Source organism: Cibotium barometz, chromosome 27 (assembly GCF_041138505.1).
Source record: "Cibotium barometz isolate CiBa-2024 chromosome 27, ASM4113850v1, whole genome shotgun sequence".
NCBI classification, from domain to species: domain Eukaryota; kingdom Viridiplantae; phylum Streptophyta; class Polypodiopsida; order Cyatheales; family Cibotiaceae; genus Cibotium; species Cibotium barometz.
This window is the reverse complement of record NC_141072.1, coordinates 761,440-787,484: the sequence shown is the minus strand read 5'-3', so window position 1 is coordinate 787,484 and position 26,045 is coordinate 761,440. Positions and strand designations below refer to the sequence as shown.

The 26,045-nt window shown below is 48.6% G+C and overlaps 1 protein-coding gene across 5 annotated transcripts in view; it reads left to right on the top strand.

Annotated features, from left to right (window-relative positions):
- The first annotated feature begins 339 nt into the window (after positions 1 to 339).
- Positions 340 to 26,045, top strand: part of LOC147622973 (GPN-loop GTPase QQT2-like) — an 88,446-nt gene continuing 62,740 nt past the window's right edge. For 2 of the 5 annotated variants that reach the window (XM_086820994.1, XM_086820993.1), the window contains exon 1: positions 415 to 586. Coding sequence is in view for 2 of the 5 variants with exons in the window: in XM_086820995.1 (XP_086677121.1) it covers positions 459 to 461 (3 nt within the window). In the remaining 3 variants the exon portion in view is untranslated. Of the gene's footprint in view, positions 587 to 26,045 lie in introns of all 5 variants that reach the window. The other 3 variants (XM_086820992.1, XM_086820995.1, XM_086820991.1) reach the window with 3 other exon arrangements.

The following is a 26,045-nucleotide window of genomic DNA, read 5'->3' as shown; positions in this document are numbered from 1 at the left end:
AAGAGAGATTCCCATGGTAATGGAGATCCATGTATTTCAAGGGAGAAAGAGAAAAATGAATATTTTTATTTAAAATTAAAAAAGAATTTTAGTTAAATTTATTTTTATGCATAAGAAAAATTTAAATGATAGCTAGAAGTAACATTGGATCATGAGACCTTACCCAAAACACACACGCTTCACCAATTGCTCTACCCCACTGCTGGTAATAAGCTATCATTTCACCCATATCCTTTCTAAGGTCTCACGATTCTCTATAAAAAGCCTTCAAAGGGAATTCAAGGCATTTACTAAGGGAATTCAAGGCGGCGAGACTCATTTACTAAGTGAAATAAAAAAGCTCAAATATATATATGCACACAAAAAAAAAGCTCAAATATATATATGCACACAAAAAAAAGAACTAGAGTCTCAGAAGTACTAAGTTCTGTTTCCGATTCCAAGCCAGGCGAATTTTAATGGTAATCGCCCCCTTTTCCGTGATTAATTTGCCGCCTCGATTAATTTTGGTTCAATTAACTCACTAGTTGGGTGTTAATCTCCTTGTTGCCATCGCCGAGTGCTCTCTCAAGTTTCCTCAATCAAGGTTAGTACTCTAGGAATCGAAAATCGTTTTTTGAAGACGTTTTATGTGGGCATTTTTGCCCAATCAAGCAGTGGTTGGGTGTTCATTGACAAATTAGGCTCATTTATCAAATTGTGTTGTATAAGCTTGGGCAAAGCAATTATATCATGTTTTGCTTAGATGACTTTCTCATTATGTTTAGAAGGAGTATTAACTAAAGAGTTGGGAAGGAAACCTAAAATCTAGTCTCAAAATTGCGCAGAAATTTGACTTGTTTGGAGTGGCTCCAATTGGAAAGCAAACCCTATAAAGGTTAACATAGTTACTGGTTCAGAGGAATCAGTGAGGCTATGCCGGTGGAACCACTCGTTCAAATAGTCTCTTTGGTGGATCATTGGATGGTCATCATTGAGACCAAAAGTGATACAAAAGTGTCCATGTAATCTCATCATGGTACAAAAGAAAACAAAGACGAGAGCTATGAGCTGGGAATGTCAAATCCGAGCCATATGATACAAAATGGGATCATCGTCATCATACAGTCTATGGAGCTATCCCCCCGGTAGGAGGAGGGAGCTATCAAGGATATCAAGCATGGGAGTAGCTTGTAGAAGGCTTTGAAGATCCACTACGCATGGGAAGGTGGCGCTCAAGATCTCCTCAAGCCGGGGCTGATGTGTGTGTTGCTGGCGGGGTCCAGGGAGTCTGGGATGTCGCTAGGATAATATCATGTGCGATGGTTTGTTGCATATCATACGGGAGAGCATCATGACCTAAGGCCTTTCTATCTTCGGCCATTTGGCCGTTGTGAGATCGGGTGACCAAAAGGGTGTTTCGATAAAAGTGACTCCCAAGTATACTATGACTGTGCAATCTCCACTGGGCTGCCCATGTAGGTGAAACTCAGTCGAGATGTGAACCAAGGGGATGTGTTGAAGACCATAACCTTGGTTTTCCCAAGGTATACTCTAAGATCCCGCTGTACACAAAAGTCCTGTAGTGTGTCAAGTTGCCTTTGGAGAGCCTGCAATAAGCACAATGTCATTAGCATAAAGTAGTATGGAAACAAGGATGTTTGCTAGTGATACGTCTCCTCTATCAATGAAGGCCGAAATCTCTTGGATGTAGAGAGTGGGTAACCTTGCTTCACTCTGATGGTGAAACCGGAAACAGCCACCTTGTTGAGATGGTACAGTCGCCTCGTGGTGAACTTAGTGCAGCCACCAAGATAAGTACAACCGCAAAAAGCACAGCCACCTGCTGTGAGAGAAGGAGCACCCACTAGCAAGGAAGAAGATGCTTGGCTGCAGCGTGGAGAGAATGAGCAGCTCGCTGGATATGGATCGCACAGCCACCCGCCTTTACTGGAGATGGAGGGTACAGCCGCCTGCAGGTGTTGATGCTGTGCACAGACGCCTACAGGTGGTGATACGCAGCCTGTAAGATAGAAGGATACACAACAGCCTCCGCAGCAATCAATCGAAGTGCCTGTAGCTTGTGGAGTTGCCAACAATGATGGAGAAGATAGTATGCGCAGCTTGTACAACTTGTAGAAGGTGGGCAGCCTGCAGGTAAAACTGGCGCAGAGGATAGGGCAGTGCAGCCTGCAGTTGTGCAGCTGCTTGCTGATGGAACCACAGCCGCCTGGTTGAGGAGGGAGAAGCAGCCGTACAGCAGCATGCGCAGCCTGTATGGAGGAGGCAGCAGCGAAGAGATGGTCGCCGGTTCCTCCACGCAAGATGGTGATCGGTTGATCTCACGTAAAAGTGTGGAAGCGAGGATGTCTACGCTTGATGGAGAGAGTCTTTTTTATAAAAATTAAGGTGTAGTTTACTCTACGCTTGCATGTGGGTGGGGAGTATGGGTAGGTGACAATGCCCACCCCCACACTCACATAAGTGGAGCTCCCCACCTTGGCCCCTAAGTGGGTGCCCAAAGGGGGTGCCCACATTTAAGTGAATGTGAACACTTAACCTTATAAAACTAAAGGTTAGAAATAAAATAATAAAAACAACATGTGCGATATACTTACCACCTGTTCACATGCACTAAAGCTCGTCAGAATACAGAGCAGACTTCACGACTCACTGGCAGGCGTCCGTGCTCAGTAAGTAACACGTCAAGCAAGCAAACACACAAATACATGTCATGCGAAAACAGTTTCAAACATGCAAAATATGTGTGCATGTGCAAATAGTAACATGGACATATCTCCCGTTCATGGAACAAGTACAAAATATCTGTCGGCACAAAACTGGCACGACGTAAAACATAAAAACCTGGTCTTCCTATGGAGTTACAGTCCCATAGGTAAGACACAATTCCAGGCACGAGTCTCCCTATGGTGTGACAGTCCCATAGGCAAAACACGGCACAAATACTGGCTCTTCCATGGCGTAACAATCCCATGGGTCGAACACAGTCCAGGTCATACACGGGTGGCACTGGTCTGGCTCCCGTCCATACGACACCATCCTGCTAACACACGGGTGGCACTAGTCTGGCTCCCGTCCATGTCAGCAAAATACTGGCCTCTTCACATGAGACACCGGCTTGGCCTCAAGTGAACGAGACGCAAAACTGGAGATGGACCAAATGGTCGGCCAATTGGTGACAGATGGTATTGGAGATCTCCTTTGATAATCCTCCTGGGCATCTCACCCCCCTATGACCAACTCATATAATGCACTGATCCCCCCAGATCATGTTTCATGGTACTCCCAAATCCTAGAGTCTCTGCAATAGTTTGGCTCTGTCACCAGCTTGGACATTTCCACGTATGAAAGTGGTTTGGTGGACTCCAGGACATCTAAATATTTGGAAAGTACAAGCTTTGAGAATGGGGGATTATCCTGGAATACAAAGGATCACTCCTAAAATTTGGGAGGGTTCCTATTTTTGGCCCGACTCCGATGCCGTTTGCGTCATTACATCCGGAATTGAGCAAATGGGGAGACATGCCAAAGCACATTTGACAGAAGGTCTACCAATTGGGATATTTTTGAAGGTAAAGATTATGGGAGAACCCATCTCTTAGATTGGGACATGTGGCAAGAAAGTGGATCAAAGTGAGACAAGTGGCCTCACACTTGTCACTTCAGCTATTGTGTGGCTCTCCACTTGTCATTATAGCCTTCTCTTGCCATTTTAGCTCATGGGAGGCCCAAATCTATAAATTGGAGCCCTCTCTCTTCATGAAGAGAGGCTCTCTTGCTGCAAGCTCTCTTCTTCCATGTGGCTGCTCACATTCTTGTCTACATCGCATTATGGAGAGTCTCTACACTACAGTCCCCTCTATAGAAGGTTTCTCTATTTCTTTAGCCTCTTCACGGCTGTATACATGCTGTACGAGCTGAATCAACCCCTGTACCAGCCATTGTACCTATTGTACTGGCTGAGTGGAGGACTGTACTGTTGTTTTCAGATTCTGTACGTGCTGTACCAGCCATTGCACATGCTGTACCGGCTGAGTGGAGGGCTGTACCGGCTGTTTCAGATTCTGTAGCTGCTGTACCAGCTCTATTGGTGCTGCCATGACCTGTTTTGGTTACCCATGGTGCTGCCCGACTTGTTCATGGTGATGTATATGGTATATTATTTGCTTCAGCTGAGTTTTTTTGACAATGGCATCTTGAAGACCCGTGGTGATGGGGAAGATCAGTACCCTCACAGGAAAAGGTGGTTTACACACATTCATGGTATATAGGGGCTTCTTTTGATGATAGCCCGTGTATATGGTCCGATGATGGTTGTATATGTATATGAGATTTAGGCCCTCAAAGCTTGTACATGTTATATTTCTCCTTGGATAATCAAATACTCGAAGGGGGGGGGTCGGCCCATTCCGGCCTCTATGTGGTGTCAATTGTGCACATCTCTCTTTTACAGTTTTGTGGATTAAATGGCATATGTTTAAGGCTGTGGCCAATTTCAGTGTTTAATTGCATTAATGGTCAAGTGTTTTGCAAAACCTCTGGTCCATCCGGAAGTTACGGGCTCGGGGCACTGTATCAAAGGCTTTGCGGAAGTCCTCAAAGTAGCAACAAACCCGTTGGTGTTGTGCCTTGGCCTCTAGCTTAGAGGGTGAAGATGTGATCCAAAGTGGAGAATGACCTGCGGAAGCCTGCTTGCCATGATGCGCTGTGCCCCTATCTCTCTGCTGAGCTCCATCTCAAGTACTGACTCGTGAAAAGTTTGGTGAGTGTGGCCAATCATAATAGTCTTGTAATTGTTGGGGTCCATGGGATCTCAAGCTTTATGAATGGGTGTGATGGTATGGGTTTTCCAGGTGGGTGCTAAGCCTTTTGAAAGAGCCCAGTTGAATATATGGGCTAGGAGGGGTGCTCAGTTTCCCTCGCAAGGGGGATTTGCTCTGCCAAGAGGCCCTCATGGTCCTATGATCTACTATTTTTGAGTCTTCGAATGGTTCGGGCCACCATGGCGGGTTTGAAGAAGGTGGATGTAATGGTGGTGGGATGGGGGGATGAGAGAGAGAAATGAAATGATATATTAACGTCTCTAAGAGGCCATAATGGCCTATGAGACCAAAACTGAGAGTACATCTGAAGTTGGTGTCTCATCAAAGAGAACAACCAAATGAAACTGAAAAGTACAATAAACTGACTATCTTAGAGTTATAATAACTGTAAGTAAGACTCCTAGATGATACTGAGTAGAAAATACTGGAAAATGTATATCAAGTAGATCCATGTATGCTGATCAGTTGAAGTGCTGCTCTCTCCTCAGATCAAGTATCTCCGCCATGGGGCTGTCTAGAATGGAGAGGTCGTAGAAGCGAGGTAGACACCTCTGATGCCGAGCAATAATGGCTTTGATCTGGCGATGGTGAGGATGCCGTGGTCGGGATCCTAGTGGGCGTGGCCGATGAGCACGACATAAGACGATTGCTCTATTAGTGGTGACTCCCTGGGAGCGTGACTGGTGCCTTGATGGCCCGATGGAGGAGGTATCAGGTGTGTGGATTGGGTTGCTGGTGCTGCTGCTGAAGAAATCTGTCAGGATCCTCTGTCTAGGTATGTCCAGCTTGCCGGGAAACCCTCACAAATGGCACGATTAAACACATGTACAATCAGCGGAGCCAAAGTATCGCGTGCATATGAGAAGTGCTCTCCAACTAGCCCATCATGATCCTGTGCCTTTCCATTTTGTAACTTGTCTATCGCATCTAGTACTATCCGCATAGTAAAAAAGGTGCTGCTAGCCGGTCTAGCTCCCAATGGAGGGGGGGGGGGGGGGGGGCTGTCCCGGTGCATCATATAGCTCTCTAGCATAAGCATGCCGTGCCTCAGGTGCGGTTATCGGAGTACCAGGGTGTCTCTCCTAAAACATCTTCCATGCCCTCTTGCTATCCTTCCCCAAGAGGAGTTGGTAGATCTCCTCCTCTAACGTAGCCAGGTAGGCTCGTTTCTTCCTCCGCACAAGGCGCCGAAGGATCATCCTGGCCTGTCTATATGTGTGAGTCCCAATGGCAATCTCACGTTGTAGCTGTGCCCGTGTCTCACGACACTCATCATCATACCAATTGTTATGTGGGGTAGTGCTGCACGCGGGGGGGGGGGGGGGGGGGTATAGTGCAGGGAAACGCATATAAGGCGGATGCATGTAGTACACCTGCCAATCCTTTCGTAATCTCGACCAGAGGGCTGTGCGGGTCTAAAGCAAACAAGCCATCGGATACTGCATCTCAGTAAACCCTAGCTGTGTCACATGTAAACTGATATCTTGGGTACCTAGGTAGATGAGTGGTTGGCCCATCTCTCGGGGATCTACCTACTAGTGTGAAACTCAGGTATGCATGATCGGTTGCTATTCCAATGGGCTGATTGGAAATCGTGAAACCTTGCACATCAGGTATCAATGAAGTAGATCCCATCAAGTAGTCCACTGTGCTCGCTCCCCCTTTAGAGTTCCAGTGTGTGAGAGCATCTGATCCCTGCCATCTCGATAGGCCATTGTATATGACCAACCCATGTGCACTCCCGAGTATGAGAAAATGCTTGCCATAATCTGTAATCTCCCCCTCATCCTGTGCAAATCTCTGCAACCCTACATCCTCTACTGTGATCTCCCGGTACATAGCCTCCTGAGTATCATACAGCTCTGTCTGCTCTGTGCTTGTACGTGCATTAAAGTCTCCCAATAGTAATATGTCTCCCATGCTGGCAAACCTCATGATATCATCATATAGTGGAGTATAGGGTGACTCTCCTGATGGTGCAAACCTGGAGTGGGCTGTGGGAAAGTTGCATACTGCCACATATAGCTCGTGGAGCCCCTCTCTGCATACTCGGACCCACATGTACCTCGCATCTGCATCTCTATGTACCACATTTATTTTGTCACGAAGCTCCTCCTTGAAAAGTACTGCCACTCCTCTAGATCCTCCGGTACCTCCCACTGTGCATGGCTGAGGGCGGAACATTGATTCCCATAACCCCACACGTCAGGAAGCCTCTTGTTTGTACACTGATGGGTCTCCGTATATATAGCAAATATCATTGTGTCTGAAAGTATCCTACATCTGTTCTAAGGGCTCCATTGCAATTCCACACCGTGAATCGCAAGGTCTCATAGGCCGCGCACCATCGGGAGGGCCTCCTCTCCATAATGATGACTCGGCCTTCTCTGTATACCGCCCATTTCCCCTCTTTCCTTGCCTCAAGCACATGCGGTATGTGTTCCTTCCGGTGTGCTATCTGTGCCGGTGTAAGGTCCTCATCCAAATAAATCTTTTCCCCCTTAAGGGCCATCCTTTTGGAGAGGAAGGCCTTCTTCTTCTCCAAGTCACCAAACCTGATGATCAATATCTTCGCCTTGTATTCATCTCTGCCTACTCGCCATGCTCGAGCAATGGGTACATCAGTGGCTCCAATTTTTGTTGCAGAGCCCTAAGAGAAGTCGGTATAACTCATCCTCTTTGCGAGCGTAGAACTCCCGTTTCTTGCATTGGGTGAGCCGTTGAGAAATCCATTGCACTTGGCGCTTCTTGATTTGCCCAATCCGTACCTCATGCTTAAGACGGAGCGTGTGGCCCGACATTCGTCATCCAACAGTTCTGGGGCATGGAACCGCAAGGTGGCTTGGCAGTAAGATCGCCATGTGCAGATGAAAGAAGTGGTGGCAGATGTGTGGAGTATGGTGGTAAGCTGTGATGTGAGGGTGGATAGGGGGACAGTAGGTTCCACATCCTGGAGTTGGCGGTAGATGTGGTTGGAGTAAACAACGTCAAGCTCATGATCAAAAAGGACCCGAGTGTAATGCGAGATGGGGGGTGGTGGCGGAGGGGCAGGTGGTGTGTAGGTAAGAGTGAAAGAGAGGTAGGCATGGTCAGCCTCAAAGGGGGGTGGCGGGATGGAGAAGTCGGGGAGAAGGTGTGCCAAAGCCGGAGATCCCATAAGGTAGTCCACTGTGCTAGTACCTCCTGAGTGAGGGAAGGAGGTGAGGGCCTCGGAGGAGGGCCATCAAGACATCCCGTTATAGATAACGAGACCATGTGCAGCTCCCAGCTCTAAGAAATATCTCCCATACACTGTGACCTCCTCATGGTCCTGTGATGATCTCTGTAGCCCTGTGTCAGTGATGTCCAGCTCCTGTAGTCTGATAGGGTCATCCAAATCGAGTAGTAGGACCTGCTGACCTCCCGTGCTGGCGTTGAAATCCCCGAGCAGGAGGACTTCCCCCCGTTGTGAGAACTCCATAATATTCCCATATAATGGTAAGTACGGTGACATGTCATGCTGTGTGGCGTAAGGGGAGTGGCGTGGTGCAAAATAACACACAGCTTTCAACTGCTCCAAGTCAGTCCTTAGACCCTCCTGAATATTCAGTTCCCCTTCCTCCACTGTATGGTCCTTGACCGTAGCCTTTTGGGGTTCCATTTCTTCCCGGAGTTCCCCAATCACTTGGGCATCCTTTGGCATTCCTTGTTGTTGAAGCTGGGTCTCTTTCAACATCTGAATTACCTCCTCCTGGTGGCTCACCTGTGTTGCTAATTCTTCAATCTTGTTGTTCTTTCCCTGTATCTCCTTGCGGAGGCCTTCCAACTGCTTTTCATGCCTGTCTAGCACCTTCTTCTGTTTGCCCAACAACTTCTTGGTGTTGTCCTCCACTGTCTTGATGTATGCCTCCAGATCTTGTAGATTCATTGTGGCTATTTCCCCCTAGTTGCTGCCTTGGGGTCCTGAGCAAGTGTGGGCAGGGACAATGAGCCGGAATGGCTCAACACAGTCAGCCAAGGGTGGGCGGGGACAAGGAGCCGGAATGCCTCAACCAGTCAGCCAAAGGGTGGGTGGGGAGCAGTGTGAAGCGAAGTGGGGCAGGGTGAAGAGAGAAAGAAAGAAAGATTTTATTGATGTCTTCTAAAGGCCAAAAAACGGCCTATGAGACAAAACCTGTGTACATCATGTCTCAATGGACATCAAATGGATACAAAAGAAAAAAAAGTGCAAAGTACTCTATAATGTGGAGATAAATCTCATACAGGGCTCTGGTTAACTACTGTGGGGTGGTGTCACTCCTCTACTAGTAGATGTAGAGATAGTGCGTCTCTGAGTGACCCGGGTTTGGACCGAAGGAGCTGTGGAGGATGTCCCACCACTAAGTGGCTAGAAGAAGGTAGTGATTCGTGTCTGAGATGTATCCCTCTGCTGTGGGAGCTGCTGTAATAGCCACTCTCTATGACGTAACTCCATCAAAAATCCCCCCAAGCATCTCTGATCATGAAACTGCATGACTCTGCTGAGTGGACCAAATCCCTCCCTGAAGAGACAGTGGTATCTGTTAGAAGTCATCTCCTGTCTATTTGTATACACCAGGGCCTCTGTTGTGGGTGTGCCCGCCCGTATATCATTTTTCCACACTCCCCGTATTTTTTCCCTATTTTTTTCCATTTTTTTCTAGTGGCTGGAGGGCTACCAGGTGATGCCAGGAGCACTCTGAAGCTGGCCGACTGCATCTGTATCAGTCGTGGGCTGTCTGAGTGCTGGCCGACTTGTTCTGTGCAGGCATGGGGCATCAGATGCTGGCCGACTGCTATTTTTCAGCAGTCGTGGATTTTGTCCAGTCGTGGGCCTCTTTTAGAGCTGGCCGACTGCCCTCATGGGCTTGTATATATTGCCCCCCATCCTCCTCCACTTTCTCATTCAGTATCTTCGGGATCTTGTGTATAGAGAAGAGTTTACACACATCTCTCAGTGTTTCTTGTGCTGATTATTTTCTGCAGTCTACTTGCTCTTGTCTACCCAAGTTTGGATATCATTTCCGCTGCATATTCTGACATGGTATCAGAGCCCTAGGCTCTAGGAGATCTTGGGCGTTTTTCTGAGCAAGAGGGGGAGCAACAGGTTGCTGATCGGTGGACTGTTTCGGGCTGAACGGGAAGTGAAGGTGCAAGAGGAAGGCGGGCAGAGGGGCTGGACAGCCACTTGCATATTTTCTGATTTTCAGATTTTTCCGACCCACCCACCCTTTCAGGTTACTCTCCGAGATGGCGGATTTACTCGAGATGGCTGAGAAGCACGTGAAGATTCCGACTCTCCCCACGTTCCCAGTGGATCGGCAGTTGGACGGGTCCAATTATGGCATCTGGAAGGTCATGATGGAGTCAGTTCTGGAGTCATATGATCTTGCTGATTTTATTATCAAAGGGGTGCCAAGGCCGGAGGCTGGTCATTTATATTCCTCAATTGCACACCACAGGTGATCAACCATGTGAAGCACATGACGCTGGCGAGAGGCATATGGGAGCACTTGGCTTCTTTGTACAACAGGGTGTCACCCATGAAGCGGATATCCTTGGAAGTGCAGATGCGGGTTATGAACCCTGCAAAGTCTTCGACGATGCGGGAACACATTAACAAGCTGCAGGCCCTTCAGCAGGAAGTCCTTCAAGCTGGGAAAGAGATATCGTCCGAAGATATGGCCATCACGTTACTTTCCCACTTGCCTGGTCAGTATTCCGCTTTCTATTCCTCGTTGATCACGAGTGGCAGGCTCAGCACCATTACATGGGAGGAGCTTGTGCCAATGGTCTTGGACCAGGAGGAACGTTTCACGAACCCTCCTCACGGCGGAGGTTCGGAGGCCTTAACTGGCCAACGGTCGAAAGGCCGTAATACCAACAAGGGCAAAGGGAAGGCTTCACCAGATAAGTCTTCCGAGAAGAAGCCTGATCCAGAACGAGAGAAGCTGAAGGCCGAAAGATCTTGTAATGATTGTGGCGAGAAAGGCCACTACTGGAGGAAGCGGACAGGGAAGAGTGCTGAGTCCTCAGCCTCAGCTGCGAAGACTCCGGCATTTGTGCACTTGGAGATGGTGGACTCCGATGATTCATCGTCTTCGAGCGAGGAGGCAGTTGGCTTCACCGCAAAGGATACTCGGGAATGGATTCTCGACAGTGGTGCTTCCAGGCACATGACTCCATCCCGTGACTTCTTCCTGGATCTGAAGCGGCAGTCAGGTCGTATCTTTATTGGTGATAACTCCACTATTCCGATTCATAGTGAGGGCCGGATGGAGATCATTCCCGACGGAAAGGGGGGCAAGCATGCTTCCCGTGTTCTTTATGTCCCTGCTCTGGGCTTTCATCTTTTGTCAGTGCATGAGGTATGCAAGACTGGCTTTCGGGTGGAATTTGAGGAGCATTCAGTTGCTCTAAGGGACCGTGAGACAGGCAAAGTTGTTTGGGAAGGCGGTGTGGAGAACGGCATCTACAAGCTCTCTGCACTCTCCTCACTGACAGGCTCTCAGGTCGGAGATTTGTGGCACTTTCGTTTTGGCCACTTAAATGTGGATGCTTTGCGGCGCGCCTTCCGGGACCAGATGGTGGTTGGTTTGCCAGATGTTGGTAGTAGGCAAGGACGCTGCAGTTCTTGCATACGTGGTAAGCAGCACAGGGAATCCTTTCCGAAGCAGGCTTCCAGGCGGGCTTCGAAACCTTTGGAGTTGATTCACACTGACTTGTGTGGACCACAGCAGATACCATCCTTGGGAGGATCTCTCTACTTCATGCTGCTTGTTGATGATTGTACCAGATTCACGTGGGTCTACTTTCTTTCACAGAAGGACCAGGCTTTTGCTCGGTTCAAGGATTGGCACGTGATGGTGGAGAAAGAGTCTGGATTTCAGGTCAAGACTCTCAGGGCTGACAAAGGAGGGGAATTCTCCTCGACTGTATTCTTTCGGTTTTGTGCAGATCATGGCATCAAGAGGGAATTGGCCAATACCGGATCGCCTTCGGAGAATGGAGTTGTTGAACGTAAGAACAGGACTGTGGTGGAGATGGCGAGGACCATGCTGGAGCATCGAGATCTTCCTCGTCCACTTTGGGGTGAGGCTGTGGCGACAGCTGTCCATACCATTAACCGCTCTCCGACGACTTCTGTACCCCATATGACTCCATTTGAGGCATATTTTGGCAGGAAACCCGATGTCTCGCACTTCCGTGTTTTTGGGAGTGACGCGTATGTACATATTCCGAAGAAGCAGAGGGGGAAGCTTGACTCCAAGTCCCGCAAGCTGGTATTTGTGGGGTATAACTCTCTTTCCAAGGGATACAGGTTGTATGATCCAGAGAGGAACGAGATTGTTGTCAGCCGGGATGTGGTCTTTGACGAGCATGTTCCAGCATCCACTGTCGAGGAGCCGCCACTTCTTGGAGATCCAGAGTCTGATGATGATTCCCAGTCTACCACTCCAGTTGATCCACCTCAGTCATCACAGGAGGTTGAGCCCGCAGCTGGAGTTGAGCCCCCGCGACCACAGGAGGCTCCACGATCTGTTCGAGTACCTAGGTGGTTGATGGACACCCTTCGGGAGTCAGGTGTCACGGAGCTACCCTCCGAGTGGACCACAGAGGACGGCCCTCGAAGATCACATCGAGTTCGAGATAAAAGCAACACGGCGGAGCTTCTTCAGGTGAACTATGCTCTTATGTCTCGTATCATGCGGGATAAAGAGCCCACTTCCGTAAAGGAAGCCCTTTCACAGGATACTTGGAGGGAAGCCATGCAGGTGGAACTTGACGCCATCGAGAAGAACAACACTTGGGAGTTGGTACCGAGGCCGTCGAAGTGGTCAGTCATTGGTGTCAAATGGGTCTTTAAGACCAAGTACGCGGCTGATGGGTCGGTGGACAAACACAAAGCCAGGCTCGTGGCTAAGGGTTATGCTCAGCGGCCAGGCATCGACTACCAGGATACCTTTGCACCGACAGCGCGGATGACCACGATTCGGACCGTTCTTGCCCTTGCTTCTTCTCAGAGGTGGCCCGTGTACCAGATGGATGTAAAATCGGCGTTCCTTAACGGTGACCTGCAGGAGGAGGTGTACGTAGAGCAGCCTCCAGGCTTCATTGTTCCAGGATCGGAAGGGATGGTTTACAGGTTACGTAAGGCCTTGTATGGTCTTAAGCAGGCTCCGCGGGCTTTGGAATCAGAAGATTGATTCCTTCTTTATTCAGACTGGATTCCAGAGATCGGTTGCAGATCCGAACCTGTATCTCTTTCGGGAACGCGGCATGGTCACACTCATCATCCTTTATGTGGATGATCTCATTCTCACCGGCGGTCATGTGGAGCACATTGGAGTGACTAAGGCTGCCTTGTCAAAGGAGTTTGAGATGACCGACTTAGGCTTACTCCACTTCTTCTTGGGATTGGAGATCTGGCAGACCCAGAGGGGGTTTTTCGTCTCTCAGCAGCGGTATGTTCATGAGTTGCTTGAGGCCTTTGGGATGGAGAACTGCAAGCCTATTACTTCGCCGATGGACCCGAACACAAAGTTAACCGTTACAGATCCTCGTGAGCCAGTTGATGCCTCGCAGTACCGGAAGTTGGTTGGTTCATTGATCTGGTTGCTGAACACCAGATTGGACTTGAGCTTCTCCGTGGGGCTGTTGAGCTCTTTTATGCAGACGCCATTGAAGACTCATTGGGACGCAGGATTGCGGATCTTGCGGTATCTGCAGATTACGAAGGATCTGGGACTCTTTTACACAGGAGGGAATGGAGTCAAGCTCCAAGGTTGGAGTGACTCAGATTGGGGAGGAGATCCAGACACGAGGAGGTCTACTTCAGGATACACTTTTACCCTCGGCTCAGGAGCGGTTTCTTGGAGCAGCAAGAAGCAGCCAACTATTGCCCTTTCTTCGACAGAGGCAGAGTATCGGGCTGCTTGTGGTGCTGCTTGTGAGGTTGTATGGCTGCGGAGGCTGCTTGGCGAGATGGGGTTTCCACAGAGGGAGCCCACAGTCATCCAGTGTGATAACCAGAGTTGTATAGCTATTGCTCGGAACCCGGTTTTCCATGCCCGAACCAAGCATATAGAGATACAGTATCACTTTGTTCGTGAGAAGATCTTTGCGGGTGACATCTTGCTACTTTATTGTTCGACGGAGGACAATGCGGCGGACCTCTTCACGAAGTCTCTACCTCAGGCTACGCTCAGGCGGCACTCCAGCTCCCTGGGGTTGGTTACACAGCCAGGAGCTGAGAGGGGGTGTTAGAAGTCATCTCCTGTCTATTTGTATACACCAGGGCCTCTGTTGTGGGTGTGCCCGCCCGTATATCATTTTTCCACACTCTCCGTATTTTTTCCCTATTTTTTCCCATTTTTTTCTAGTGGCTGGAGGGCTACCAGGTGATGCCAGGAGCACTCTGAAGCTGGCCGACTGCATCTGTATCAGTCGTGGGTTGTCTGAGTGCTGGCCGACTTGTTCTGTGCAGGCATGGGGCATCAGATGCTGGCCGACTGCTATTTTTCAGCAGTCGTGGATTTTGTCCAGTCGTGGGCCTCTTTTAGAGCTGGCCGACTGCCCTCATGGGCTTGTATATATTGCCCCCCATCCTCCTCCACTTTCTCATTCAGTATCTTCGGGATCTTGTGTATAGAGAAGAGTTTACACACATCTCTCAGTGTTTCTTGTGCTGATTATTTTCTGCAGTCTACTTGCTCTTGTCTACCCAAGTTTGGATATCATTTCCGCTGCATATTCTGACAGTATCTCCCCCGAATCTCATAGTATACTGGGCAATGGCAAACATAATGCTCCTGTGTCTCCACCTCTATGTGGCACAATCTGCAGATACCTGTCTCCCTCGGGGCTCCCGTAGCTCTCCCTGCCTCTATCTCTAGAGTGTGTGAAGATACCCAAAGCTGCCCAATAGTAGTGCACATGGCGTGAGACATATATACATCCATGTACCCTGGTCCCTGCACAAACCCATCCTCTGTGAGCTGTGAGAAATGATCGTGGTAGTGTTGCCTCTTCATAGGAAGAGGCTATGGAGGATCAATCCATGTATGACATGTGTATAGCTGTATCAAATCCTGACGTATCAATCGGTTCCTCTCCACATGGGGTTGGATGGTCCTCATCTTACTGAAACGGAGGGAGCCTGTCCATACTCTCTATGTATCCAAGGCTACTACAAGTGCCGGCGACCTTGACTTAAGTGCTCACACATACATCTACCGCATGGCCTACATCATCGGTGGCTTAGAGGTGGTTTTACTGTGTTGGGGCAGGTTACATTGGGTTGTGGGGTTTCTCTCTCTCTCTCTCTCAAGAAAGATGTTTTGACTTCTCTACCTTAGGAGTCTTTAGAAGTTTTCCGATGTCGATCCTTCTTCATTTGGTTTTCTGTAGCAGTCTCTAGCCATGTGTCCTGGCTTTCCACAGTTGTGGCAAGTGAAGGTCCTTCCTCCTCCCCTGCCTCTGCCTCAGCCTCGTCCTCGTCCTTGTGCAAGGCCTCCTCGGGTGTAGAATGCTTTCTCCTCTCTGTTCTTCGACTCATTCTCTCCGTTCTCCACTGGACATTCATCTCTTTCCTCAACTAGTCCCCACAGATTCTTACTTATGAGCAAATACATGGTCTTTGTTTGCCATGTATGGAACTACTCTCCGTTAAATTTAGCTATTTCTTGTGCACTGCTCATGATGATGTGAAGAGGGTCTTACCTCTTGATCCAATCCAAGATTCAAGGACAGTGTCTACCCTTACAACTCCAATATGATGTTTAATGATGATTACAAGAAGTTTATTAACATGAATTCACCAAAAATTACATAAAGCCAAGGGTAACTGATTTGTACTGAATGGTTGGGATATCAAACTATCTCCGAATTGCAATCTGAAGTGATAGAGATCTGTATCAGATACCCAATGGTAAATTTGAACCATGAATTGCACCAAAATGCATGATTAGTGTTGATTAATCATTGATTAGTGAAAATAATTCCGTGTTTTGTGTGCAGAGAATACTTTGGTTTGGAGGGATTAATCGGGGTAGTGATTATGACGGAAAATTCAATTTAAACACATAGACTTGTGTAGCACCTTCCCAATGTTGGATTAGATCCACCAATGCCTAATTAACACCTTGATTAGGTGAATTAATTAAGCAATTTGCTAAGATAATTCACTGTTCATGTGCAGAAGGCTGTCCCCACTTGGAGTCTTCAATTGATCCACTTGCACAAATCTAATCAAAAAATGCTTCAATATAGTAGTAGATAAATGTGTCTAGATATGTTTTGAGCCCACAAACATCAATATTGAAGCTTTAATGAAGAATTAATCAAGTGATTAACAGAGGCTTTTCCCTGACCGTGCACAGTGCTGGATCTCACTGTAGACTTGATGAAATAAAAAACCGTCTTCACTAGCTTGTAGAGCATGCTTGAAAACCGTTAGGTGTAGTTGGAATTAGAGGATTCGAAGCGAGTGCGTCGCATGGAGCTTTTTTTCCAATTCTGCTGGCGTCTGATAATCGTGCTGGCGTCGTTGATCTGCGTTGAAAATCGCCCAGTCCTTCGAGCTGTGCGTGGAGCCCTGAGTCTAGTTTATGCCTCTAAAAGGGCTTGGGCAATGGATGTGTGAAGGGAGAGAGAGCTCCTCCACCAACTGGGGATACAACTTGGTTATGGAGAAGAGAGAAGATTAGTGCTTATAATTATGATTATGGACTAATGAGGTGAATAAGGCACTTGATGATGGGCTAAGACATGTTGGGCATGGATCTGGGGTTTTGATACCATATTAAAATGCAAGCAAAGTGATAAGCTATGGTGGATCAAATGCAAGAATCAACATGATTAGAAGGTGATTAGAAGATGATTAAGATGAGATTAGTGCACAATTAACTAATAGCTTAATGTAGGCATGGATACTCAAAAACCAACAATTTCTCATTAGGCCAATGCCTCAATTTATAGGTTGTACATCCACAAGATGCCAAGCATCTAATCCCACTGATTTCTCCTTGATTTGTGCCACCAACCCTACATCTGGGGGCACCTTTTCCTAGAATCTTTCCACACCCCTATATTCACTCATGCTACCCTTGATTCTCTCATCAGTAGATACCTCTCACCTTTTCACTGCTACCCACTTAATTATAGACTCCCTTTTATAGTCTCTTGCTAAGGGCTTGTTCCCGCACACACCCATTCACTTGCATATTTCAACATGGCCTACCATCACAGTCCTGTAGTTACCCGGATCCATAGGCTCGCTAGCCTTATGGATGGGGGCAATAGTGTGTAAAGTCCATGCGGGCAGGAACCCCTCTACGATAGCCTTGTTAAAGAGATGTGCTATAAATGGCGCCACCGTGTCGGCTGCCTATGAAAAATGCTCACCTCTAAGGCCTATGTGGTCCTCCGCGCGTCTGTGCTAGAGTCGGCGTATAGCACTCTCCACCATATCTGCTGTAAAGAAAGTAGAGTGAGTGGGCCGAGGCTCCGAAGGATAGAGTATAGGCGGCTGATCTGGCACACATCGTATAGTGAGTGAACATACGTATGCCAGATCTCATTGTTAGAGATAGGGGTGTGTGAACGGTGTTCCCGTAGCCTCCGCCAAGCCTCAGCTTAATCGTTGCTCAAAAATAAGTGTTACATGTCCCAGTGTTTGGTTTCCTCGAACATGTGTTTCTTACGGCGAGTTAAAGATTGGTTAAGTCTCTGTGCCTTGCGGCCCGAGATTTCTCCTCTCTCTACCTCTCGTTTGAGACGCGAATGAGTAGCTCGACACTCGTCATCGTACGAACTATTTTGGGGAATCTTTCTAGTGTGTCTCTTGGTAGCACTCCTACAGGAATGTGGGAAGCTCAATAGGGCGGATGTATCTAATAAATCTGTAAGCTGTGTAGTAAGAGTGTCAAGAGGTGAGTGTGGGTCTAGAAGATGAAGAAGGCCTTGGAAGATAGAAGTACTATATAGATGATCACAATCATGTGTGAAATATATAGTAGGGCGAAGTGATGTACTAGTAGTAGGATGTGCACGTAAAAGATAGTAGCAGGTATGTATGATCCGCCCCAATAGGACAAGTAGGGATGGAAAAAGAGTCCATGAGACTCATGGTGTCTATGGGACCAAGAATGTAATCAACTATGCTCCTCCCTCCTCCATATGGAAAACAAGTGTAGGCTCCTGAGCTTGGCCACCTCTCGAGCCCATTATAAATAATGAGCCGATGATGCGCACCAAACATCAATAGCTGTCTCCCATGTTTTTTGATCTCCCCTCGATCCTCCGAAGATCTCTGTATCCCAAGGTCCTCCTCATCCGGCCATCAAATGTGGATCCTCCATGTCATACACCTCACACTGTCTACTCTGGGTCCTGGCATTAAAGTCTCCCACTAGCAAAATATCCCCCCTCCTCCTATACTCTGTTATCCCCTCCGACAATGCTGTGAATATCTCCCCCTCCTCTCCTATAGCATCCTCATGCTCCTTTGCATCCTCCATTTGATCTCTATGATGCTTCCCCTGAGCAAAAAGTGAGCCATCCGGTGGGAAATAGCATACAACAATATATACCGCCCTCGTATCCGTGAGCTGCACTCTGACCCCCATCCACTCCCCCCGATCCTCAAACACCTCTTGCCCATCTAGTCTGTCCTCTAAAGGAAGACTCCCATGTATAGCCTGTAACACGTGGCTTATCACTGGAACACGTGGCCGGAGCTCCTCCCTAGAGAATACAGCCACTCCCCCCGATCCTCAAACACCTCTTGCCCATCTAGTCTGTCCTCTAAAGGCAGACTCCCATGTATAGCTTGTCACCCTCGGCAAACTTCTCTCTTGACTTTGGTGTGTTTCTGTGAGAAAAATATTGTCCCGATCTCCCAGCACCTCCTCAAAACGCCCTGGATCTGACCACAGTGACCCATTGCAGTTCCACACTGTCGTTTGTACCTTTGTCTCATAGGCCACGAGTCCCTATTCGACGATCGTGCCCATCAATGATGACATGACCGTCGCGATAGAAGGCTTTTTTTCCCACCATTCATGCTGCCTTCACTTTGGGCATCTCTTGTTTGCGATGTGCCACTTGTGCCTTGGTAAGGTCATCATCCAAGTAAATTCTTTCCCCATGTAAACCTCTAGCTACTACCCTTTTTTTCAAGAATGTAACCCTGCATGTGTCATCCTCAAACTGTAATATGAGAGGACGTGGACTAGAAGTGTCTCTGCCTTCTCTCCAAGCTTTCTTGAAGGGTGTCTCACCTTCATCGTATCCCAATTTCTTGCATAGCATTTTCCCATCCTCTTCCAGAGTAGAGCCTTCCCCTTTGGGCATGCCTGTCACCTGTACGTTCAATCGGCGTACCTGACGCATTCTCTCCTCCTCAAGCACCAAAGCCGTTCGCCCTTTTGTTTGGACCACTACCCAATCCTTTTCAGCCTCTTGCTGAATTTCCTGTTTCACCTTAGCTGTCTCCACCCTTCACCACCTCCTTCACCACGTCAGCAAACCCCTTCTTGAGCTCGGCCTTGATTTCTTCGATGTCAGGGCTGATCTCTCCATCTTCCCGTTCTTTAATCCCTTGCACCTTCTCCTTAAGCTGAGAGATCTCTGTTTGCATGGTTGACCGTTCCTCTCGTAATGCTTTGGTTTCACCTAAATACGTGTCTTCTTGCCATACCAGTATGTCCTTGATCACTTTCAACCCGTCCTTTGATAAATCCCCTAGCACACTCTTCTCCTTCTGTTCTGAAATGTGTTTTTCCATCTTGTCTATGATGTCGGTCAACTTGCCATACCAGCCCTCCCATTTGGATGATCGGGTAGGTGTAGGTGCCATTGTACTCCAAAAGAGGAGGCGGATGATGGCGCTGAAGCTCAGAGTGGTAGCTCTTCTACAAAGAGAGAGAGAGAGAGAGAGAGAGAGAGAGAGAGAGAGAGAGAGGGTTATGCTACTGCCTCCTTGGGGGCCTTAGAGAAAATTATGTTACTGCCTTGGGGCCTGAGGAAGTGTGGGTGGGTGGCTGGGATACCGGAGGCTGGGGGGGCCGAGTGCGCACAACGCGAGGTGTCACAAAATTCCTTATAGCTTCTATTTTTCTACTATTCATGTGTGGCATGTGGAGCCTGACATGACATACATGTATGGTTGGTGTAGCCTGACATGGTGTGTCTATGTGGCATATGGAGCCTGACATGACAGTACATGTATGGCTGGTGTAGCCTGACATGATAGTACATGTGTGGCTTGTGGGGCTTGACATGGTGTACATGTATGGCTTATGGAGCCTGACACGATGTAATTCTCTGCCATCTGGGACCAGCTATCTTGGAGATCTTTTGTATTTATATTCTGGGAAGGTTCCGGATGAGCCCTAGACATTTTATCGGATACAACTAAGCAGATGGGTGTTTCTTCCAGTCTAGCTGCACTCATGTGTGTGCATGACTTTGATTTTATCTTTGGATGACTTGTCTTGTTTGCCTGGACGATGCCTGAGATTTCTACCTGCGCTGTCCATGGGGCCGGGAATACCTGGGCACCTATGGACATGTATGTGCACACTTGTTTGGGACTGACAGGTGGTCTACATGTGTTTTGCAGGTGGTAAGTATCCCCAAAAACTCAATTTACAGCTTTATAAGTTCAATACAGGTGGTGGCCAAAAACTGGGCAGTGGACAATTTTTGGGCCTTCTTCAAGTAGGCGATCCCTTCTGGACCTAAAAAGCACCCTTCAGAGCTATTTCTGGCGATGGGACTCTATTTTTTTTTTTCCGAGAAAAGATCCTTTCATTAGTTATATAAAAACACCCGTAGGGCTACAAAAGATCTCTCCTGGTTATAAGAAAAACAGAGCAGTGAACAAAGCAAGGCATCCCGGGAGACTCTCCCTAGGACCTAGGTGCTGCAAAATACAAGCATCAGTACAAAGGACTGAGGGGCTAAATCATACAATAGGAGGGGGGAAAAGCCAAACAGGTGGCGTGTAATGCCAACGGGGGATCTTGTGTGTAAGGTATAGAAGGGGCCACTGCGCCAGGTGGTGTGAAAGGCCTGGCGCCGCAAGATCGCCTCATCCGAGTCGCCCCGGATGCGGTCATACTGTCCTCGTAGGGTGTGGATCAACTCCTGCCAAAGTCCCCGTACAGTCTCTGCTGGTGGCTCCAGTCTCCCCTCAAAGGCCCTGAAACACTGGGCCCTCCAGTTGAACCAGATGGTAAGGCTGCTGAGGAGCTTCCATCGTAAATCCCTCTCCTGTGTCCAGCTGGCGGATGAGGAATCCGGTGACGGAACCAGGCGAGGCTGGCCCTGGCGATGGGACTCTATTATTGAGAGAGAAGCCCAGTTAGAGCTGGGCGCATGCTTTTCTGGTTTGCATGGAGTTGGTCGACTGGTTTTCTCTCTGTTTTACAGCCTGCTGTCTGCAGCCATCTATCGCAACAGAAGCCTACCAAAGTGCAGTAGACTAGCAGTCACCCAATCCATTTGTAGTCCAACCAGAAAGAAATAAACAGGAGCTAGAGTGCTCCAACACAAGAAAGAGAACGACACCTGTTGGCCCCAAAGCTTGCGTCGTATATCTGTAAGTCCAATCTGCCAATCCTCAAGACCTCTTAGCATAGAGGTTACACAGCTTTGTGTCCCAAGAACACCACACGGTTATCTCCTCTAATCTGCTAAGTCAGTGCATCCATGAGGCCTTGAATATGCATATGACTGAACCATGCACATAGCCACAAACTCAGCCATGAAAACAGTCCACAAACTCTTCCAAATCAGCCCACAATCTTGTCCTGTTTCCACCCTTTGAACTGCCAAACCCTTCCTCTCACAAAGGGCTAGAGAGAACCACTCCGGAATAGTCACGAGCCAATGAAAAGAGACTCCATAAGACACCTCCTGCAGTGAGAAACTTACAGTCTTTATGTCGCTTTTCACAAGAGAGAAAAGACACGAGGAAAAGCCCTGTACTGTCCTGCCCTCTTGTCTTGCAGCCGGTAGAGAGAGAACCTGTGAGGGAAACTGCTGGCCAGCCTTGTGTTCCCCTCTTATAGTCCACACTTATCAGCTTACAGTCAGCTTCTTGTCAAAAGCAAAGGAGAGAAAAGAGGAGAATCCTGTAGGCGTCTGTATACTCAGCCACACCCGGGGTGTTTGACACATTCCGATTGATTTGGAATGTGTGCTTGTCCCACTTGACATCAGGGAGAAACTTGTGAAACCACTGGATTCCCAAAATTATGTCTGCTCCTACAAGAGGGGCAACCATAAAGTCACGCACAAACTCTATGCCCTGAATCACTAACTTAGCACCTAGAGCTTCATACTTGACGCTTGTTGTCATACCTGTGCTAAAACCCTCAACCTGTTTGTCCACCGGAGTCAGCTCGAAACGGGCACGCCTAGCGGCCTGTTCCGTGACCACATCCTCCGTGCTGCCGCTGTCAAACAAGACAACGACTCTCTGGCCACCTATGTAGCCAAAGGACTCCAGCAATTCGTTGCGCTCATACTCCTGGTCATGGGCGCCCTTCTGCTTATGTTCGAGCTCCTGGCTAATAATTGCTCCAATTGAAGCACTGGGGGTTGAAGAACTAGGGTTAGCTGCTGGGGTCTGTGTGGGAGCTGAGCTCACCACGGAAGCTGTGGAGGCGGCGGCGGCCTTTGGAGGCTTCTTCGGACAATCCCGAGAAGTATGCCCTTTTGTATGACAAAAGAAACATCTACCCTCCTTCTTGTACTGAGAGAGCTCGTCAGCACTCAACTTGCCACCTGTCTTGCCTGCCTCCGCTTTCTGGTTTGGAGTAAGTTTAGACGCATTGTTCGAGTTCTTGGAGCCAGAGGCTCCCGGGCTCTGTCCTGGGGAAGACCCTGTCTGGTTCTGGCTTTTGCCCCCCGAGGTGTTAGCCCTGGGAGAAGCCGGTTGGGAAGTCTTGGGCTTGCCACCATTGTGTTTCATTTCTGCACTTTGCGCAAGTGAGAGTGCGTCCTCAAAGGTGGCTGGCCTAAACATACGCACCTCCCATTGGATTTGCGTGTCCAGGCCATACAAAAACTGCCCTTTCTTGTCCGTATCAGATAAGCCTAATTGCAGACATAAAGTCGAAATTTTATTGGCAAACTGAAGGACTGGTTGCGCGTTCTGACGCGCTCCCCTGAACTCGTCTTCGAGTCGCTCAAGGTAGTGGGACGGTAGAAACTGCTGCTTAAGGTCGCGGACGAATTCGTCCCACCCATAAGCTGCCATACCTGCTCTGGTGTGGGCATGAGCCCACTGAGTCCACCAAGGAATGGCCTCACCTTCCAAGTACCAACTAGCTAAGATCACTGTGTCAGTATCTGTTTTCCTAACTGCGGCAAAGTAAGCTTCAAATTAATGTAACCATGAATAAAGAGTTGTGGGATCGAGTTTACCATTATACTTACTGAAATTCATTTTCTCGGGAAAATGATTCGAGGGCGCCGCCAGTGTCAATCTGGCGTCCAAAGCTCTGAGGTAACACTCGTGTTCCACGCGTCGCATGGCGTCGTCTTCTCATTGTCGGATCTCCAATGCAGGCATCTGCATCTCAAGCAAGGAGCTTGGCTGCGGCTGTGACCCCGCGAGAGGGTCCCTGTGACGAGGATCTGGTATCTGGGATACAGAAGGAGAGGGAGGAGGAGATGGAAAATGCGACGCTGGAGAGCGGGAACGCTCCTCCAGAGCCAAGATCCGCGCCTTCTGCTCATCCAACTTGGCTGTCTGGTCTGCGATTGCTCGCATCATCTGCTGGAACATGTCTGTGACATTCAAGCCGAGTGCCCTAGCTGGGCTGCCTGGTGCACTCTGGTCCCATGGTTCTGGTTCTCTCTCGTCGCCGAAGCTCGCCATAGCGGGAAAATGCAATTCCTTTCCAGAACGCAATCTGACCATCCACTATTTGTGTGGGAGACTTCCGGAGGCTAAAAACCAACCGTCCTTCGAGGGACAGGAGTCACTCCGAAAGGGGTAGTCCACCGGCGTCTAAAAACCAACCACACAAGCGAGAAAAAATTCTGGTTTCTTTGCTGAATCTTTGTCCTTGAAGTAGGCTCTGATACCACTGTAATATGTGGAAGCTTCGGAGAAGGATCGGTACTTCAAAACTCAGAAATCAGCACTCTTTTCGCACGGAATTAACGCACAAACTGAAAGGAGATGTGCAGAAAATAGAGAGAGAAGGGGGAGATGGAGAGAAACAAATACAGAAAACTTGACCTTTTCTTGGCTGGAAAATCCTGCCCTTGACCTGAATCCTTCACCCCTTTGCGTTAGCAAGCCCTTGGCTGTCTTGGCCCCTTGGTTTGCTTGAGCACTTGGTGAAAAATGAGATGAAAGATGGGATTGTGGACCTCAACTATTTATACTACCCTTCAGGGGCAGTCGGCCAGCATAAGGGCAAGCGGCCAGCATCAGATATGTCCCACGACTGGATATTCAGCATTTAATGCTGAAAAATCCCATTCAATGCTGGAAAAATTCCCATAAATCCTGCGCATCACTTCCTGGCTGGCTGGTCATCAGGCGCCTGCTTCTGAAGGGCTGGGCACACCTTTTGTCCACAATCCCAGGGCTGGGCAGCCTGTATGGATGCCCCATACATGCCCTACAGCCATATAAAGGCTGTAAGCTCCTGGAAATAGCCTTATCTTTGCCCTAGGGCTGTCCTACAGCCCCTCCATGGCTGGTGGCCTTACTGGCCCACATGGGGATGGTTTCACACCATTCCCATGCCCATACTAAGCTCCGGGGTAGCCCTATGGGCTGGCCCCTTGTCCTAAACATACTCTACTCAGTGATCTGGCATCCGGTACCTCAGAACCACTGACATCATTCTAGAGGGAGACTCACAGCGCGGACTGGCACTGTTTCATGTGCAGGACAGTGCACACTTGACCTTGGACTCATGTGCAGGACACCTCGGATGACTGAGATGGATCCCTGGTTGACTCGTGCCGGACTGGGCTCACATGGGACCAGTTCACCATCCCAGGTCCTGCACCTTCTGTACAGAAATGTCTACGTGGCATCCAAGTGCGGGATGCACGTGACATCCATCTCTCCCAATGGCTCCATCGATCACCAGGAGAAGAGGAAGGTATCCTTCCTGAGGCTTGGGAAGCAGATTGTCACTGGAAACCTCACACGCCAGCTAGTGGGTCGGACATGGGGTGGAAGCCGTGCTGCCACCATGCAAAGACGGCCTAGGCCATACACAGTGCAACGGGGCTCAGCTGCATGACTCGATTAGACGTGCTTGGCAAGTCAAACTCAACTTGATAGTAGCCACGTCCCAAAGGATGAATGCCTATGATCTTTGTAGGTCCACGGATGAGGCTCGCCTGCAAAAGATCTCTAAGTTGTCCGAGCGTAGGGCGGCTACTAACAATCTTGCATACCAGAGTGGAGGCCTCTAATAGTGCAACGGTCATAGCGAGTAGGTGAAGGTCCACTTCAGAGAAGGATAAGCAAGTAACGGCGGCCTCGGTTCGGGTACAACATCCTTGGTCATGTTACGGAAGATTGAAGCAGAAACTAGTGAGCAATCTCAAGCCTCGTCATCAACAACTGCTTACTTGGAGCAACCCTTCTTCAGGCCTTTTTAGGATCTGTTTCCGAATGATCTTCCGACGACATTGCCTCCTCGTCGCCCTGTGGATCACCCGATTGATCTTGTCCCAGGTCAACCTCCTCCAACCCGAGCTCCATACCGTGTTTCTTACTCTGAATCTCCGGAGATACAAAGGCAATTACAGGAGTTGCTGGAAAAAGGTCACATCCGTCCCAGCAAAAGTCCCTTTGGAGCCTTGGTTTTGCTTGTCAAAAAGAAGGATGGATCAATGCGGCTTTGCATTGATTATCGTGCTCTCAACAAGCTGACAATCAAGAACAAATTTCCTTTACCAAGCATCGATGAGTTGTTCGACCAGCTGCGTGGTGCAAAGGTGTTTTCCAAGATTGATTTGAAGTTCGGCTATCATCAAATTCGTATCCGTAATGGTGATGAATACAAGACAGCGTTTCGGACAAAATATGGCCATTATGAATTCTTGGTCATACCTTTTGGGTTAACCAATGTCCTGGCCACTTTCATGACCCTGATGAATGAAATTTTTGGGCCGTACTTGGACAAGTTTGTGATCATTTATCTCGATGATATTTTGGTTTTTAGCCGATCGGGG